The sequence below is a fragment of the Anabrus simplex genome, chromosome 6 (genome assembly GCF_040414725.1).
Source record: "Anabrus simplex isolate iqAnaSimp1 chromosome 6, ASM4041472v1, whole genome shotgun sequence".
Taxonomy (NCBI): domain Eukaryota; kingdom Metazoa; phylum Arthropoda; class Insecta; order Orthoptera; family Tettigoniidae; genus Anabrus; species Anabrus simplex.
Window position 1 is genome coordinate 298197922 of NC_090270.1, and position 20116 is coordinate 298218037.

Consider the following 20116-nt stretch of genomic DNA (forward strand, 5'->3'; position numbering starts at 1 on the left):
TTGCTACGGGGTCGGGTATGAGGCGAGATGAGATGAATCTGACCGGATGCCCTTCCTGACGTGAACCTCATCAGAGGAGTTAATGAGATGAAATAATTGACGTGATATATGATAGTAGGGAGAGGGTGAAACATGGTGCCGGCACATAGCCTACTCCTGTCGAATAGCACCAAGGGGTCTGCTCAAGGCTTAACATCCCCATCCGACGGACGAATCACCATCAACAGCGTCATATGCCCTCACTCCATATGAGCACTGCGGAGAGGTTTGAAACTTAATCCAGGCTTTTGGCAGCAATCTAGTGATTAGAAATTATATACCACCACCTCCCCTACCCTGCCGACCAACATTCTGATGGTGAAATCTTTTTCGACCAATGGGACTCGAACCGGCTAACCTCGGTGTCAGATCGTTTAGACTTCAGCACCTTAACGATCATGGCCACCAGGCAGGCTGCTATTATTATTATTATTATTATTATTATTATTATTATTATTATTATTATCATCCACCAAGGAACTCCCAATGTTGCATCAGTACAACATTATAAATAATGTTTTGTTGAATTTTAATGGAAACTCAAAGAAAGAAGTATTTTTATGCTTGAGAAGAGATGAGTTATAATGATGATGATAAAAAATAATAAGGGTGTATGGTCTCTAGGAGAGGCCTGGTGCCGGTCTTTCAAGTTGATGCCCTGTACCATAGGTAACCTTTGCATCTGTGAGAATGGGGCCCAACCTAAACTGAATTCTAATGATGAAGGCGTCACAAACAACCAGCCCCAAATGCAGAGTAATTAGCCGATGAAAGTTACGATCCCCAGCTCAGGACATCTCGGGCCAAAGTGTAACCACTTAGCCGTGAAGCCAGACAAGTGATGAGTTAATAAACATATATGAGAATGCACACTTCAAGACAGGGAATATCACGAGAGAAGTACAGTCGAACCTCGATACCTCGAACCTGCATTACTCAAATTTTCAGTATCTCAAAGTAACTTAAATATCCCGGCCGTTTGTCCTATTCTTCACATGTATTTATTTCTCTATTATTCGAAATTTGGTTACACAAATTTCTCGATTTCTCGAAGCAAACATTTCCTCCCTTGGAGCAATAAATACTCTGTAACTCGAATTTTGTGCAGCATTGTCTGTGCAATATGGCGTTTCTGGTTTGTTAGGAATAGTTAACGAATAAAGAAAGGTTTACAGTGATGGTGGGAGGTAATATGACAGGAACCGAAAAACTAAAACTTCTTATGACCGAAAAATCGGCGAAGCCTCGCTGTTTCTCGGGCGTGAATTAATTATTGGTCGTGTACGAAAGCAAACCCCGAAGTCGCGGTTGACAAGCTTCATTTACGAATCTTGGCTGCGTGGCATTCACGAGAAGTTTCATTGTGAAGGGAGGAGAGATTAACAGTAACAAACAGAAGAGACTAACGGATTTTTTTCCAAAGGTGTTAACCAAGGTATGTTTCTTGTTTCACTACTCTATCTACTGTATCCTGTCTTCTAAAAAGTTACTGTAATAAGGGTTATAATTAAAGAGTGCCATAAAATAGACTTCGTTTGTGTATTTTTAAATACTCTTAAAAATAATATATTCAGTATAAGCCCGTAGATACATACGATTCAATTATGTGCTATATATGCTCAAAACGGCATTCTCTTGATCATGAAATTTCGATAACTCTAAATAAAATTTAGCTCCCGAGGTGATTCCAGATATCGAGGTTCCACTGTATTACCTTCAAGTTCCCAGTGCTGTATTTGTCCTTCCACATTTTATTCGCTGTTTATGCACCATACTATTTTGGTAGTAGAAAAGGTTCACTCAAAATCTCAGACTTTTGAGTGAATGACACCATAGTTTTTTATTATGTTTGCTAAACATCTGAGGAAATAAGTTTGCAAGTTTGGTCTGTATGACTCATCATCATGTGCTTAAGTGTATTTAGAGGTTCATAAAACAAATTGTTGTTGCAGGACATCAAGCATGAAGTTACTGTAGAAGATGATAGCCATGCAAAACAAAATGCTCCTCAAACAGATATCAGGTGAAGACTCTTACTTGGCCTAGACTTTTCTTTTTGGAAATTCCTTAATTAGTATGTTCTGGAGGTTTAGTTGCTTGAAGTAAGGGTGAGGGACTTCTTCTTCAGTAGTGTCATGACTTTATATAAAATAGAAAGAGTAGACAAGTATCTGAATATACACCAAACGTAGAAAGCGAACAGTGGGAGATGAACACATACAAACAATAAACAAAACAAAAAAAGAACTAAGACAACAGTTATGATTTCACACAGTCATCTTCACAGACTGGCTCTCTCCTAATCAAAACCAGGTTTCTGAAATGCATTTTTCCCAGTCTCTGATAAGCTTGTTTCTTCATCCCAGGTCCTTTAGCGAGTTGGGTTTTTCTCTCCTATATTTCATGCTTTCTGTCTCCTTATCCTATTCCTGTCCTAGTATTTGTCCATCTTTTTCCTTATTCTACACCTCTGAAGAGCAAGAATCTCTCAAGAGTAACTCCTTCAGTTAGTCTTTACGCTTTATCAGTCCCTCCAACCCCAATTCCACTCTACTGAAGATGGGAAGCGGAAACAAGTTCTTTCATGTTTGAGGAGAAATAGGGTCAATAAGGACTGGAAGTGACAAGGAAAGAGCTGTTTGAAAATGTCAGTGTGTAAAATTTTTAGATTTTGTATCCATTTTCCTTCTCACTTTCTTTGTATTTGTTTGTACAGTAAAACCTCGTTAAGACGTTTCTGCAGGGGACAACAAAAACGAACGTGTTAAGTGAGAAATGGTACTACTGAATATATGAATAAAAACTGACAGGGATATGGAAACCACTGGATACGATTATTTCCGACATGAAGGCATTTTACGTTGTGTATTCACGGGTACAGTGAAAACTATATCTACCATTTCTCAAGATGAGTGGAAAGTATTAAAAGGTGTGAAAAACACGAGAGAACAAATATGAAAACCTTTTCTGCTGGGGCTTATAAAATAACAAGTGCACTGAACTGTGTGAAGTACAACAATAATATGAAAACATATGCACGGGGGCCAATAAAAATATCTAAGTATTATTGGAAATCACACTCTTTCTAAAACAAATGTTAGTAGAAACCTTTTATTTCAGAGCATTAAGTTATAAAACATTAGAGCCTCCGTAGCTCAGACGGCAGTGCGTCAGCCTCTCACCGCTGGATACCGTGGTTCAAATCCCGGTGACACCATGTGAGATTTGTGCTGGACAAAGCGGAGGTGGGACAGGTTTTTCTCCAGGTACTCCGGTTTTCCCTGTCATATTTCATTCCAGCAACACTCTCCATTATCATTTCATCGCATTTATCACTCATTAATAAAAATCACCTTGGGAGTGGCGACCCCATTGTAATAACAGCCTATATATGTTTCATTCATTACATCCCTGACCCGGTCAATGACTGGAAAACAGGTTGTAGGTTTTCATTTTCAAGTTATAAAACATTATTTTCTGGTCACACTCTTAGACAATGATTAGGAGGTTATACTCGGCCATGTCCAACTGTGACAGAATGACTTTGGCCACCATTTTGAAAATTTCAACCAAGTCAAATCGATTGAGTCGAAACTCGAAGATGCGAGTTCAAAATTCACAACTTTTGCACACTTAAAGATGCGTATGCCAGTCCACTTTCTGAAAGATTTTAATTTTGTCTTCATTAGAAAGGAATTTCACTTTTTCTACACGTTAACCATATCTAGGCTATCACTAGACAAAATAATATGCTCTACGCTAGTTAGTTTCACACGATTATGTTCCTAATCTAGATATAAGCTACTGTATCATGCGAAAGAACTTCACTGTACCACTCAACACAAAATTAATTTCTAACTTCTGAATGGAATACAAGACAAATTAGGTTCACTTTTTCTGTAATCACGCAACTGTGACAACGGATTTTACCCGAGTTGGAAATCACATTTGTTTCACAAGGGATGACAAATAACATTTTGAGGGCTAGGAAAAATATGATCGTACTAAGTGGTAATAGCGAAAATTTGTGATGCCATAAGTGAGGTATGTTTAATATAAATTTAATACGATGAGAATTGGGACTTCGAATTTATCACGTGCTAAGCGGGAAAACATGTTTATGAGGAACGCACTAATGAGGTTTCACTGTATATGTGTTCCTTTCTTTTTAATGTCCTATCTTCGGAGTAGATCTTAAGTTTGTGTACAAAACATATTCAGTAAATTTTGTTATAGTAGTGGGTAGCATTTGGAACTGTAATTGTTTGGTTTTAGAATTGACTGGTGGTGAGGAAGATAAAATATTATTCATATCATAGGACTGCTGCCAAAAGTCTTTGTTTTGCTGGAATCCTGTCAGTAAGAGAAAATGCTGTGGGTCTCATAATTTGGACAGAGCTTGAAGGTTAGTATTTTAAGCTGTCTATACACATTATTTGATAAGCACTTTCCTGGTAATTGAAATAGTGAGATGGCGGGCGGGTGTGATAGCTGAGTGGCATAGTGTCGTGGTGCCTGTTTGATTGCCGTATGGATTCCTTCCAGAACACATCAGCCTGATCCAGCCGATGATAGTTCAGTTTGTGAGTCATCGGCTGTGTCACCGCTGCAGCTTCAAAGCTCTACTGACCGGAACTGATGATTCACGTCTCGACAAACACTCCAGAAGATGCGCGTAGAGATGCGCTTGCCCTGTTTAACCTTGGCGTGTACGTTACAGAGTTCGGCGCATATGTCTGTACCCACCTTAAGGCATTACAGGTTCCACGTACTATTAACAGATGGCAGCACTAGACTTAAAACCAAAATCCTGTATATGTGAAATCGCAGATAACAAATCCATGTATAACGGGGCTTACCTGTATGTGAAAATTCATTGTTTGATCATTTTTATAATTAATTTTGTGTCCCATATTTGGAATGAACTCGCTGAGTTTGAATTTAAAACTTTATTAGCAGAAAGATAGGTGTGTTTACTTTGGTATTGTCAGTGGAGTGAAACCCAAAACAAGTTTTTTCAACTAGAACTATAGTAAACTACAGGGTTTTTCATTCAGAGTGGGGCCGGCCGGGTGGAAGGGCGAGCTGGTCAGACATGCACATGGCAACTCACTAAGCTTCGGACCGAGAGAGCACCCGAACGAATCACATTTAAATAACAAGCACACACAATAACACATAATCAAAGTAAAATAATCACTCACCTTGTCACAGAAGATGTTGAAAATGTCCTCCACCTGCATTACACATTTCTGGCATCGTCTAAGGAAATTTTCATTCACACGCATTAGTTCATCTAGCGAGATAGCCTCAGTTTCTCTCGTGATATTTTGAGGTCATCTAGAGTGAGAGGATTTGTTGCATAAACCTTATTTTTCTATTTTCCCCATAAATAAAAATTGCAAGCCATAAGATTTGGGGATCTTGGAGGCCACAGTGGTTGCTAATCACCCTGTTGTCGAAAATTTCCTCAAGTAATAAACTTCATTCTGGTTCCGTATTGACTTTGAATATCTAAGACGAAATTCTAAAAGTATTTGATTATATTAGGTCCACCTATTCAATACATTTCTGCTGCCATTTATTAAATGCTCAGTTTACCATTACCAATGCTCAACTTTCCTCAAGTTTTTAACAACACGCCATTTGACAATTAAATGGAATGTGCTTTCTGATTTTTATCTTTATTGTAATATCTTTTAATATCAAGAACCAATCTCCTATGTCATAATCCTCAAATAATTGTCATGTTTTTAGACTTAAATATTAACACAAATATTGTTTAGTAATAGTATACTACATTTTATATTGTAATAGTTGTTTAACGATCTCTAAATCCATTTTACAAGACATAGTTTTTAACAGTATTCATAAGTCATTTCCAATCAGGTACCTGATCTATTCCTAAGGTAAAAAATATGGCTGATGATGCCTACTATTGATAGGCAAAACATGTACCATCCAATGTATTAATTTTATGTTAACAATTTTGATAAGGACAAGGTCCTAAGTTTTAAGATTGTATTGTATTGAATAGATGGGTGAACAATAAAAACATACTAGTGTTATTAGATTTTTAGAAGAGTTTGGCTAATCAAAGTTGCTGAACTGAAAGAAGTTTTCACAGGAAACTGACGAAGTTTCACAAACTGAATATGAAGTATCGAGATTTTCAACGTGCATACCGGTAATTAATGTTTGATACCGGTTTCACAGTCTAACTTGCCTGCCTCTCATCCGGAGGGCTCGGGTTCGATTCTTGGCCAAGTCAGGCATTTTTGCCTGGGTATAAGGGCTGGTTCCAGGTCCACTCAGCCTGCGTGATTACCTTTAATTGAGGAGCTATCTAATGGTGAGATGGTGACTCCGGTCTAGGGAGCCACCAGGAATAACGGTCGACAGGGTTCGTCACACTGACTATGCGTCCCCTCGTAATCTGCAGGCCTTTGAGCTGAGCAGCAGTCACTTGGCAGGCAAAGGCCCATTGGGGCTGTAGTTTGGTTTGGTTTGGTTTAGGAGTGTTGTAAGATTATAATTATACATATTTCATTTTTGTGATGTTTTGCCAAATTGCTGATGGCTTTAATTCATTCCCGGATTTTCCCTTTTCCCGTATTGTACGTTTTATTTGAATGGTCCCTCCAAACATGGAGAATCAAGGTTCCACTGTAGATGAAAAGCTTGAAGCCTTTCATGGAAGATGCCGGTTTAAGCAGTATATCGCATCAAAACCAGCCAAATACAGGATAAAAATATATGCTCTAGTGGATGCAAAAACTTTCTATTGTCATAATTTGGAAATTTCCCGAGGGAAACAGCCAGAGGGGCCGTTTCATATCAGTAATAAACCATCAGATGTTGTTAAGCGGTTCGCACAGCCTATCTATAACACAGGTCGTAATATTACGGCGGATAATTGGTTCACAGACTTTGACTTGATAGTTGACTTGAAGAAGATGGAGAAGAAGAAGAAGAGAACCAGCAAGATTTTTGCGGCAAAGCATCTGATATGTGATTTTAACTAAATAAGGTCTCCTGATTTCAGAAATGTCATTGGTTCTATTGTATCACATCTAGTTTTCGTGTTATTTGCCATTTACTGTCTGAAAATGTGTCATTGTGGCACAGTGCTGCTTTGTGATAACAGCGAATCGGCTGTTGTTAGAGTGGTCATGGTTTGCTTTGTTAATGTTGCATACGTTTGCCAATCCAAACCTCCTCCACCGACTATGTCCCCTCCATTGAATTAGTCAGATAACAGTCTATTTTTAGCTCGTGATAGCGGCAATGCGGTGAAGCCAGTCAGTTGTGTCATGAGTGTGGCAGAAGTCTGACCTTTTTATACTGTGTTGTGAAAATGGCAAGTGTGTCATGAATTAGAAGATGTGTGAATAAGCCAGACTCATTCTGTTACATGTGTGGGTGTTATATTATAAAGGAACAGAGTAGGCCAATATCTGCATCAGTGAAACATTTATATTATGCATATTTTAAGGTAAAATTAGAAGACTTGGACAAGTCGTGGGCTCCCCACGTAATTTGTAAAATGTGCCTTGAAAGCCTACGACAGTGGAGCATTGGAAAAAGTAAGGCCCTTCCATTTGGGATAGGAATGGTTTGGCGCGAGCCCCAGGACCATACCACGGACTGTTACTTTTGCCTGTGTAAAGTAGCGGGATTCAGTAAGAGAAACAAGGGTATTGTGTACCCGAATTTAAAGTCGGTGATGAGACTTGTTCCTCATGGACCGGAAATTCCAATACCTACTCCTCCTACCAGTTTACCTGATTGACGGTTCTTCAAATTCTGATAACGAGCAAGTTGATTTGGATTTTTCACCTGCCGCAGATGCAGTAGGTCCACAACTATTTTCAACAGTCAGAGTTGAGTGATCTGATACGGGACCTTGGTCTCACAAAGGAAAAAATTGAACTGCTAGGGTCACGATTGAAAGAAAAACACCTTCTTGTGCCTAGAACTACCTTTTCTTGGTATAGACATAGAGGTAAGGAGTTCAGGAAGTATTTCAAGAAGGGAGATGATCTGACCTACTGCTGTGACATTCCAGGATTGATAGAACAGCTAGGGAGGGATTACAATCCTGAAGAATGGAGATCGTTTGTGGATTTCTCTAAGAGGAGCTTAAAGGCTGTACTACTTCATAACGGAAACATTCTAGGTGTGTGGTATTCTATTAGGACAACAAGCAGGCTACACTAAATTCCCTTGTTATTTATGTGAATGGGACAGCAGAGCTAGGGACAAACACTGGTCTATACCTTCCTGGCTCAAGAGAAAAGTTTTGACACCTGGTGTGAGAAATGTTACAAATGCTGCCTTAGTTGACCCACAAAAAATTATTTTGCCACCGGTACACATCAAACTGGGAATCATGAAGCAGTTCGTTAAGGCTTTGGACAAAAATAGCCCCTGTTTCAAGTGCATTGCAAGCAAATTTCTACATTTATCTGATGCAAAAGTCATGGAATGCATTTTTAATGGACCACAAATTAGAAAGCTTCTGAAAGACAAACTTTGAACAGACGATGAATACCGTGGAACTTCCTGCATGGAATTCAGTAAGAGACATCATAACGAAGTACCTAGGAAATCTAAAGGATGAACAATAGTGAAAACGATGTTGGATGATATGTAAGAGTTGGGGTGTAGAATGAGTCTGAAACTGCACTTCCTTCATTCTCATCTTGATCACTTTCCAGAAAATTTTGGAGCTGTTAGTGAAGAGATGGGAGAGAGGTTCCACCAGGACATCAAGGAGGCAGAAAGAAGATACCAGGGGAGGTGGGATGAACCAATGATGGCCGACTACTGGTGATGTTTGAAACGAGAAGACAAACTTCATGCAGTCAGATGCTGGGCAGCCAAGCGTTCATTCCAAGGGGACATCTAGGACTGTTAAAATTTACTTAGTTCACATTTATGAATTCATAAAGATACTGAATAAAAGTTACATTGTTAGCTTGTAAATCATGTTTAATTTTCAACATAAATTGCTTTCATTGCCTCAGAGTTGTTTGTTTATATGTTTTTGTGTAAATCAGTATTATATTACAATAAATGCTAAATATTTCATTGTAATTTTATACTCAGTAATTATTCATTGTATATAATAATTCAAGACAACATGCAACTATTTCAAAATATATATAATAATACAAGAAATTATAAATATTTCCAACATTATCAACATTTTTCAGTACTTTTATATTCAATATTCTGGTCTGTCTCTTATTTTGACATACCTATTGTGAGAAAACATGACGTGATATGTAGAAACGAACAACGGATCGTGTTCAGCGACCCAAAATTAGTTAAGATCACCTATCACACCTGCCGCAAAAAAAAAAGTTTGAAAATGCTGCGTTGTGTTATGTCGGCACAATTAGAAAGAATAAAAGATGTCTGCCAGCTGAACTTACGAATGTGAAACGAAGGACAGTAAAGTTATTAATGTTTGGTTTCAATGAACATGCCACTGTAGTCTCCTATGTTCCTAAGAAAAACAGAATTGTCCTGCTTGTTTCCAGTCATCCTTTAGATGGCGACTCGATTGATGATGAAACTGGAGAAAATGCCAAACCTATAATTATGACATGCTATAACGGGACAAAGGGTGGAGTAGATGTTGTGGATAAAATGTGTGATAGTTGCAATGTAGCCCGAAATACCACAGGTTGGCCACTAGTTATTTTCTTTGCTATGTTGAATGTAGCTGGCATAAATGCTCAAGTAGTGGCTATTGGGAACGGAATGAATGTTGGTAGAATGAGACTGTTTCTGAGAACACTACCTGAGCAGTTAGTGTCAGAAGAGATTAGGCTAAGGAGCATGAATCCAACAGGTCTCCATTCGACACTGCGTTTTCAACTTGGAAAGTACCGACCTACAGAGCAAGACAAAGAAGCAATAGCCACTGGAACTACCCTTCCTCCACTTGCTGAAAAGAAACGATGTGACACTTGCAAGCTCACTAAACCGAAGAGGATCACTAGAATGACAAGGCACAGCTGCAGGAAGTGCAAGAAACATTTCTGCCTGGAACACACAAGAATGATTTGTCATGAATGCTTCAAAAATCTGGACTTGGGAAAATAAAAGGAAAAATGAACAGTTTATTCTGTATTTTTTCTTTAGTTCTGTACTACATTGCATACTTTTCTGTTTTTACATTATTATTACTTCAAATTCTTTGAACAAGGTTATGGTCTATCATGCTATAGTTCTTATTGTTGAGTATATTATTGTGTGTGAAATAAATACTACCTAAGTGATATGACACTGAGCATTCTTGTAATATCTGAAACGAGATAAAACAACGTACAGGACTTCATTGTTGCTGTTAACAATGGAAATAAGAGTAAAAGGAATGTCAACATTATTTAACTCAATTATATCCAAATTTGTCTACAGGAAATGTATTTTTAAAACTAATAACACAATGGCGCCTCCTAGATTTCGTGCGACTTATGTCGAAAACAGAGCGCGACCTACGGAGGGTTAATAGATATACAGGGTGAAGAGTAATTCGCGCACTCGGGCGCTGCAGCGCGACTCCTCACATGTCAGCAATTATTAAATTTCTCTCACAAAATTTCGTCCTGCGAGTATATCCGGCAGAAAAAGGACGTTGAAGAGTGGCAGTCTGACAACACTGTAACCACATGTATGGTAACTACCTCTTTCATTACATCTTAGTCGTGCTGTACAGTTGGTGCAGTGGATAGAGTTTTGGGTTAGCATGCAGGAGGTCGAGGGTTCGATCCTGGGTTGAGGAGCATTTTTTTATTTGCTAATTTCCATCGGACATTTCATACTGTAATACAGTAAGACACCGTTTCTTAGGTCACATGTATCCCACATTTACAATATTTTGTAATGCTGAACACAACAAATACGTGGTTAGACAAATAAGAAATTAGACAGTTGAAACAAATGACCTGTCATAGGACAGAATAACTACACAAACAATATCACTTTCGAGATGCTAAAGATGATAGCACAGTAGAATAACAACATTTCCTTGTCTTTTACATACAACATGGAATATGAGCGCTCAGATGTAGCACATTAGCAATAATAATGTCCATATCAATGACCTTCACAACAGAATACGTTGTCCTCAGAACAACAGATGCACAAATCAACCTCCCTGCACGTCCAAGCATTGCGTAACCCGCCAGATCATACAGCTCTGGACCCTTCGAAGCATAGCTGCGTCCACAGTAACAAGAGTAGCATGAACACTCGCTAACAATTCTTCCACATTTGTTGGCGGAGTAGATTACATGTGCTCCTTCAGTTGTCCCCAGAGGAAGTAATCCAGGGGATTTAGGTCAGGTGAACGCGGTGGCCATACAACTAGACCTCCGAGTCCGAGCCATTTCCCTGGAAATATTCTGTCCAAATACTTTCGCACATTAATTCCTGAGTGTGGAGGTTCACCATCATGTTGGAACCACGTCCTCTGCCGAACATGTAGTGGAACATCTTCTAGCGGATCAGACAGATAGTTTAAAAGAAATGCATGATACCTTCGTGCTGTCAACCAGTGAGGTAAGATGTAGGGGCGTAAACACCTGTCGCCCAATATTCCGGCCCAGATGTTGATACCAAAGTGAACTTGATATCCACAGTCGTAGGCGACGTGCAGGTTAAACTCACACCAATGGTGGGCATTGTGCGTATTGAAGACACCCTCACAAGTGAATACTACTTCATCCGACCATAGTACGGTGTTCACGAAGTCATCGTTTGCTTCCTGTTGTTGTTGGAACCATACACAGAATTGCATCCGCTGTAAGCAAGCTGCAGGATGTAGGTGTTGGGTGAAAGAATAATGATAGGGGTGCAGCACGTTAACGACCGTGCGTTGCGAGACACACAGCTGCCTTACTGCGCTACCTGTACTTCGCTGAGGTTCTTGGTGTACGACGTCCAGAATAGTTTCCTCAGTAGGTGGAGTACGGCGAGTCCGTAGACGACCTTTGTCATGCAGTGGTGGAAGGACAGAACCTGACTCCCGAAGGCGCAGCTCCAGACGACGAAACGCATTTTTATTTGGATGGCGTCGACGAGGATATCTCGCAACATATTCATGAGCGGGAACACCAGCCCGGTTATCAGATGCACCAAGGACCAGAAGCATATCTACACAGTCATCGTTTGTGTATGCCATACGTCTGCCGCACTGTTTAGAAGTTCACAAGAAGGACATTCGATACATGTACGCATCCACATTGGAGGCTGTTACGGGCGTGTTACTCCGCTCGCCACTAGTCCTTGTCTGGTGGACAGCGCATACACTTCGTAATAAACACGCCGTCAGTCCTGCGCGCTGTTCCACCTGATGCGCATTACCCCTCTGACAGATATTGCTCTGCATGTTTCATCCCGACACCGCTACTTGTGAAATGATCGGTTTCGAATCACACTGTTTCCCTAACAGTAACAGACGTGATGTTTCCACAATCCCATCGATAGAATAATAATGATAAAATATAATGAAATGAAAATCCACAGCCGGTTTCCAGACATTTGACTGGGTCAGGTATGGAATTAATGAAGCCCCATCCATCGGCGAGGATGGGAATTGTGCCGGCTGACGAAGCCTGTCGCACTCCTCTGCGGCAGTGATTAATGAATGAAAGATGAAATGAAATGCTATAGGAGAGTGTTGCTGGAATGAAATATGACAGAAAACCGGAGTCCCCGGAGAAAAACCTGTCCCCCTCCGCTTTGTCCAGCACAAATCTCACATGGAGTGAACGGGATTTGAACCACGGAACCCAGCGGTGAGAGGCCGGCACACTGCCGCCTGAGCCACGGAGGCTCTTCGATGATGATGATGATAATAATAATAATAATGCATTGAGATAAGTACTAAACAGCATGTGGTTACCAGACGCAATGTTGAAAGGCATAATTAGTGGGCCCATGGTGATAACACATACAAATTGTAACCGTTGTTGACGATTGCAGCCAAACCAGATACCATACCACCTGGACTACCTTTACGAAAGAAAAACATACGCCTCAACCAAGGATCGACCCCTCGACCTCCTGCATGCCAACCCAAAACGCTATCCACTGCACCAACTGTATAGGACGATTAATGTGTGCTGACAGAGGTAGTTACCATACATGTGGTTACAGTGTTGCCAGATTGCCACTCTTCAACGCCCTTTTTCTGCCGGATATACTCGCAGGTCGAACTTTTGTGAGAGACATTTTTTTATTGGTGGCATGTGAGGAGTCGCGCTGCGACGCCCGAGTGTGCGAATTTCGCTTCACCCTGTATATTAACCAGATATGTTGTAATAAGAATTGGCCGAGAAGTGTTATTATGGATGTAGAAATTTTCTCAGCGAATTGGAGTGGTTATCACAGAGACAGGATAGGAACTGTAGGAGGGCGGGGTTATTCATTCTGGTGAAAAATGGATTTGTAGGCTACGAAAAAGTTAAGAATGAGAATTTTGAAATTCTAGATGTAAGGCTCATCTCTGAAGATGCTAGACAACTTGATGTTTATTTTTCAGGTGTACAGACCTGGAAGGCATGACCCTGGCACTGTTGTGGAATTATTTGATAAGCAAAATCACTTATGTGACGAAAGACACAGAAAGGAATCTTTTTGCGGTTGATATAAATTTATTCAGTGTTAATTTGGAAGGTAAATGTTAAGCAAGTAATCTGGGAAGGGCAGCTGAATCAGAAAGTGATGGGAGGGAAGAATATTCTTAACATGGTGCTGACAAAACCAGATGAGCTTTCTAGAGAAACAGAAGTGATAGATGGTACAAGTAATCCCAAAGCTGTTATTGTCATAAAAATAAATGACTTGAAAGGAAGGTTGTAAAAGTAGGACTATTAGGCAATACCATATGGTTGATAAGAGAGGCGTGGGTGAGTTTAAAAGAAAGTATTAACAATCTATGGAAAATAAAAATGTGAACAGCCGATGGGAAGGATTTAAAGCTATTTTTGAGGAGTATGAAAACCATTCCTTTAAAGGTGTTAAGGAATGGTAAAGACCTACTATAACAGCAATACAAAAGCGTAAGGAAGAGGTGCAGACTAGAAAGAAATAGAGTTGTTGCGGTAGTAAGGAGAGATTGAAGGACTTACTAGAAAACTGAATGTAGCAAAAAAGTCACCTAAGGATAACATGATGGCAAGCATAAGGCCGGCCGCAAAATGAGACGCAGGGTGACTCACGGTGTGTTTCTGCGAACCACAGAACTGACTGGACCCGCGCATGTTACGGCGCAGGGTGACGTGACGCAGTTCCTGCCCGTGGTGACCCTGCGGACCGCAGTCTCTCTTCCGCAGTTTACTGCAAGACTCACGGTGATTTTGGTTGTTCATGTTGTGTTTTGTAGTTCGAAATGGAATAAAAACTCATTGAAGCCGTGCATGTTCGCGAAGTTCTGTATGACACAAGCCACGAAGATTACTTGAAAACGAAGCTGAAGGCAGGCAGCCATCCTCTATATAACACTAATCAGAAAAAATGGAAGGGATCCAACATTTCGAAGAATAAAGGTATAGGCCAAAGGAGGACAAGGGCCACGAAGGGTGTGAAAATGAAAGACTCCCTAGGCCTCGAGTGCTATAATACCGTCGGGGTCGGTAAAAAACAAGAGTTGACCAAGGGTGGTCAGATAGAATAGGTAAAAGTGAGGAGCCTGACACAAGAAAGTGGAAGCAATGCCAGGACTCAGCTAAGGGCCCCATGGTCGCCAACCCACGCTCCCAAGTTCAGAGACCCTGGGGCCCTCTTTAGTCGCCTCTAACGACAGAAGATACCGTGGGTGTTATTCTACCGCCCCCACTCACAGGGGGACTCTTTGTTAACCTTTCATGTGGTTGTTATTAAAACTCCCAATGCTAAACCATTTTACTGACTCAGGAATTCTTTTTGAAAAATCATATTAAAAGTATTTTTTGTCTAAACCACCATAAACTATATATTGTGTTTCGAGGAAGAAATAATGTACAATATAAAGCAACAAAATATCAATTTATTGAAGTTAAATGTTTTATCTATTGATGAATGCAAAAATAATTGTACTGGGCAAGTTGGTCGTGTGGTTAGGAGCGCGCAGCTGTGAGCTTGCATCCGGGAGATAGTGGGTTCGAATCCCACTGTCGGCAGCCCTGAAGATGGTTTTCCGTGGTTTCCCATTTTCACACCAGGCAAATGCTGCGGATGTACCTTAATTAAGGTCACGGCCGCTTCCTCCCAACTCCTAGCCCTTTCCATATCCCATCGTCGCCATAAGACCTATCTGTGTCGGTGCAACGTAAAGCCACTAGCAAAAAAAAATTCTGAAATGAGAAATTCCAACAATAAACTCATGTGACAAATACAAATTATTTTAATGGCTAAACTGAGATATACAAATTGGAAACAACTTATTTCCATATACAAAAAGTGAGTTTTGGTGAGCCAGAGCTGAAGTTCTGTGGTGAACTGCGTACTGAAACTGCAATCCAACTTGCGACGATTGTCGCCGTGACTCACTCTGCCGTGAAGAATTCGACGTGAGCCACCCTGCGTCACCTCATGGACCTGCATCTCGTTTTGCGGCCGGGCTAATTGGCAGTGAACTGAGCTAGTGGCAACGTGGTTGGGGTCACATAGCTGTTAGTTTGATTTTGGGAAGATAGTGGGTTTGAACCGCACTGTCAGCAATCCTGAAGATGTTTTTTCATGGTTTTTCCATTTTCACACCAGGCAAATGCTGGGGATGTATTTTCCTTAAGATCACAGATACTTCCTTTCCAGTCCTAGCCCTTTCCCATCCCATTATTGCCAAACAACTTGTCTGTGTCTGTGTGACATTAAAGAAATAGTATAGAAAAGAAAAATTAGAACAAGAAAATGTTATTGTAAAATGGAACGGTATGCATAGGTACTTTCAGGCAGAAACAGGTTCCTGAAAGGACATTCCAGGAATCATTATTGAACAAGAGTGTATATGTGAGGATTTGCAGAAGACAGAACGATTTTATCAGCAATATGTAAAGACTTTTGGACACAAGAATAATGTGCATGTAGAGGCGGTGGCTAATAATTTTACTGAAATTTACCTATGATAATAAAGATATTTACAAAAGGATACAAAAGTTAAAAGCTAAAAATAAGAAGCTGGAATTAATAAGATTTCTGAGGATATTCTAACTGCAGTGGTTTGGGATATAGTACCATATTTGAAGTACAGTAGAAGTCTGTTATAGCGAGGTTTCGTAACGGTGAAAAATTTACTCGCTGTAGCGGATTGTCGTTATCTCCGATTTTTCGTAAAAGTCGGGAAAAGCCATGTACACATTAAAATCAGTATGTAACAGCAGCCAGTTTGCTCAAAGCTTGCATTTTTGCAGATTTCCATACTACGTCATACTCATTAGTATTTTTCTAATTCTGAGATGATGTGAACGTGTATGTTCAATTTAATTCTGAAAAATTGGAGTAATAGTGCTCCATTGGCTTCTGTGGTAAATGTTTCACTTTTCTCATTCAAACAGAGTCACCTAACTTAACCTTATATGACACATGAAGACATATTTCAAGTGCCAGCAGAGTAATGAGACGTGATAAAATACAGTGAAAGCTCATTAACATGTTCCTCACTAAGACTATTTCTCACTTAAAACATCGTAAACCGGGCGAGTTGGCCGTGCGGTTAGAGGTGCGCGACTGTAAGCTTGCATCTGAGAGATAGTGGGTTCGAATCCCACTGTCGGCAGCCCTGAAGATCTTTTTCTGTGGTTTCCTATTTTCACACCAGGCAAATGCTGGGGCTGTACCTTAATTAAGGCCACGACCGCTTCCTTCCCATTCCTAGGCCATTCCTGTCTCATAGTCGCCATAAGACCTATCTGTGTCGGTGCGACGTAAAGTCACTAGCAAAAAAAAAAAAAAAAATTGTAAATTCGAAGCCCCTGTTCACGTCAAATGTGAACACCTTTGACAACAGGTCAACACGGGCCAAGGGGAGCATCCACTTTTCTTCTTCAACCTGCATTCATACAATAGTCGGTCAGCGCTTCCTGATCTAATTTCTATGCAGCCATTGATATACGAAAAATGAGCAGTAGCAGTAAAGGATGTTCCCTCGCAAAATAATAGCCCTGTGTTATGTCAATTTAGTAATAACACATTAACATCAAAATAAGGGTGTGTGTACAGAGCCTAAATACAGAATTAATTTTCCAACAAACATAATCAAAAGGACTTTATAATAGATTTTATATGAGCAAGTGTATACCTATTCATTAACAAAGAATTTTTTCACAATACATTATTTATACATCAACTTCAATAGGTTTTAGGTTTTTAAGAACACTACTAGACCAACGAACAATATCAAAGACACATTTTCCATAGATGTGAATGTGAGAACATACCCCGTTAATTAGAGAAACTATTTTTTCACAACATGATGAACAATAAATTGCAAGAAACACATTATGGACACATCAGTGATTGACATTTTTGTCAAGTATTCTGTGTTTATGATTAAACAAAATTTTAGTTAAATGTAAATTTTTAAAGAATTTTAAATATTAAGTTTTTGTATGTTTGTGCTATTTATAAGTTTTTAAAGTTTATGTATGTTAGCTGAAGATGGTCCTAAACAGGGACCAAAACTAATCCTGAAATAATAAAACAGGCTATTTAATACAACTGATATAGTGCTGATTAGGTGCAACATCCTTAAAGTTAAGGCCATGGCCGCTTCCTTCCAACTCCTAAGCCTTTCCTATCCCATCGTCGCCATAAGACCTATCTGTGTCGGTGCGACGTAAAGCCCCTAGCAAGAAAACATCCTTAAAGGGACCTTCATTGAAATTAGGGACATGAAAATCTTAAATTACGATGTGATTCGACCAACTCGTGGCTGCGTCCAATCATTGTCCCATTGCTGATCGTTCCAAATTGGGTAATTTGGCCTCGCTTTAACCTGCTCCGGCAGGTAGCTCTCGCAGGCTAGAAAAAAAATTAAGATTCCTGCCCTTCCATTCAATGTCGGCATGTCAAAAATTTCTGATGGCACATTTCATGTTTACCCGATAAAATTAATTAGAAACTCAGTCATATGTTATCTAATAGAGTTTTGGTTCACTATTGGGATCTGGCAGAGTAAAATGGGATACCGAATTTGACATGCTGACAGCCTAGGTAGCGTCACCTCAACATGCTGGTGGCTGGGGCCATTTAATTATTATTTTAATTATTATTTGACTAAATTTTCTGCTAGTGCTAATACTTCTATTTGCAATTAAAATATATTGATTGCCTAATTAATTAACTTTCTGGCATCTGGAAGCACTTTCAAAGTGTTAGGTTAATTATATTTTGTGATTACCCTGAACCCCTCCTCCTGCCAAATTTTCATACCCTTTAGGGCTGATGGTTGAAGTGGTTTCCCCACCCCTACCCGCAGTAAAAACCTATTCCTTGGATCCGCCCCTGATCTGATTCCATATTGCAAACAGCTCTAAGAAATAATGCGAAAACATCCATTTTCATGCAAAGCCCCAGAATAATGTTATCCAATCATAATTTTCTCAGTGGATCTGTTAATATTCTTTTTGTTGCAGTGTTGGCAGCATTACGAAGCTGAAGACAACTGACTGTCCTATTTGCACAAAGGTATTTAGGACGTTGCGAGAGCTGAGAATTCACTTGTATGCTCACAAGAAGGAAGATCAAGTGTCCTGCTTGATATGTGGAATGTCTTTTGGAACACAAATATCCCTTACAAGACATGCAGCAATCCATGCAGAAAGAATATCGCTTTCTTGTTCTGTGTGTGATTTAACTTTAAATGACAAAATGGAACTTGAACAGCATTGGGCAACTCATCCTGTAAAAAAACCTTTTTCTTGCTCCTTGTGTAAAGGAACATATTCAACTAAGTTTAAGCTTAAGCGTCATCTCAGGAAAGTACATTGTGAGGTGGATTCTGATTCTTGTAAGCCAGATGAAGTCTATTCTTTTGTTATAAATTATAAGAGCAAGCTGAGAATTATGAGATTGTTCCACTGTAAGGACTGTCCAAAGTTCTTCAGAAAATCATTCAAACTTGGAAACCATTACATCATTGATCACTTAAAGAAAAACACTATGGCAACACAGTATGCTTGTCGTGAATGCTCTAAACCATACTATAAGATTTCACGCCTTGCGGATCATTATCAGCGCACACACTTTTAAAATTAGGCTTTTAACTTTTTTTCTTTCTTTTAATGTGTAGTGTTACTGTGCACCAGCAATCTTTGATGCAAAACTGTACAAATCTGTTTTAAATAAATCAAGAGAATGATAAGGCATTTAGTTTGTTATAACCAGGACCTGGACTTTAATGGCCAATAAATGTCAAGAAATGATCCATAAAATGAAAAAGAAATCCTCAAAATATATATATATCTAATTCTGTCATTCACAGCAATATTGAGAAAACGAGAAGTTTTCAACAGCTGAAATTGGTACTAGTTATAAACTGTTATGTCATCTTCACAAGAAAAATATAATGAACTTCTCATGACCACGACTTTTGTACTCTTTTAGAGAACAATTTCTATCAACGAAGTTGTTGCATATTCGCTACGATAACATAGGCACACGGCTATAACTATCGGCGTGATGTTGAACCGCGTATATCCTGGGCTTCTGTTGTCTTCCAGAGATATAATTGAGAGACTTAAACTGGTACCAGTTATGGGTTACAAGAACAATGCAATGATGACCAACTGTTAAATGAAATTAATGAATAATTTTTTCCGTTCTGGGGTTTATCTGTATTGATAAGCATGAAATAGATCAGCTCACATGTTGGCCATGGTCATTAACACATTAAGTCTATAAGGTCTGACACCATGGTTAGCAGGTTTGAGTCCCATTCGTTGAAATATTTTTACCATCAGAATGGTGGCCGGCAGGGTAGAGGAAGTGGTGTTATAGAATTACTAATCACTAGAATGCATGCCAAAAGCTTCGATTAAATTCCAAACCTCTCCGCAGTGCTCATACGGAGTGAGAGCACATG

At 39.6% G+C, this 20116-nt stretch overlaps 1 protein-coding gene across 1 annotated transcript in view; it reads left to right on the plus strand.

The window, feature by feature from the left end:
• The window catches only part of LOC136875761 (zinc finger protein 69 homolog B), a 64401-nt gene extending 44586 nt beyond the window's left edge, over positions 1–19815 (plus strand). Inside the window, exons 6-7 of the mRNA XM_067149342.2 lie at positions 1992–2062; positions 18669–19815. Coding sequence (XP_067005443.2) covers positions 1992–2062; positions 18669–19284 — 687 coding nt within the window. The 3' untranslated portion in view covers positions 19285–19815. The remainder of the gene's footprint in view (positions 1–1991; positions 2063–18668) is intronic.
• Positions 19816–20116: the final 301 nt, after the last annotated feature.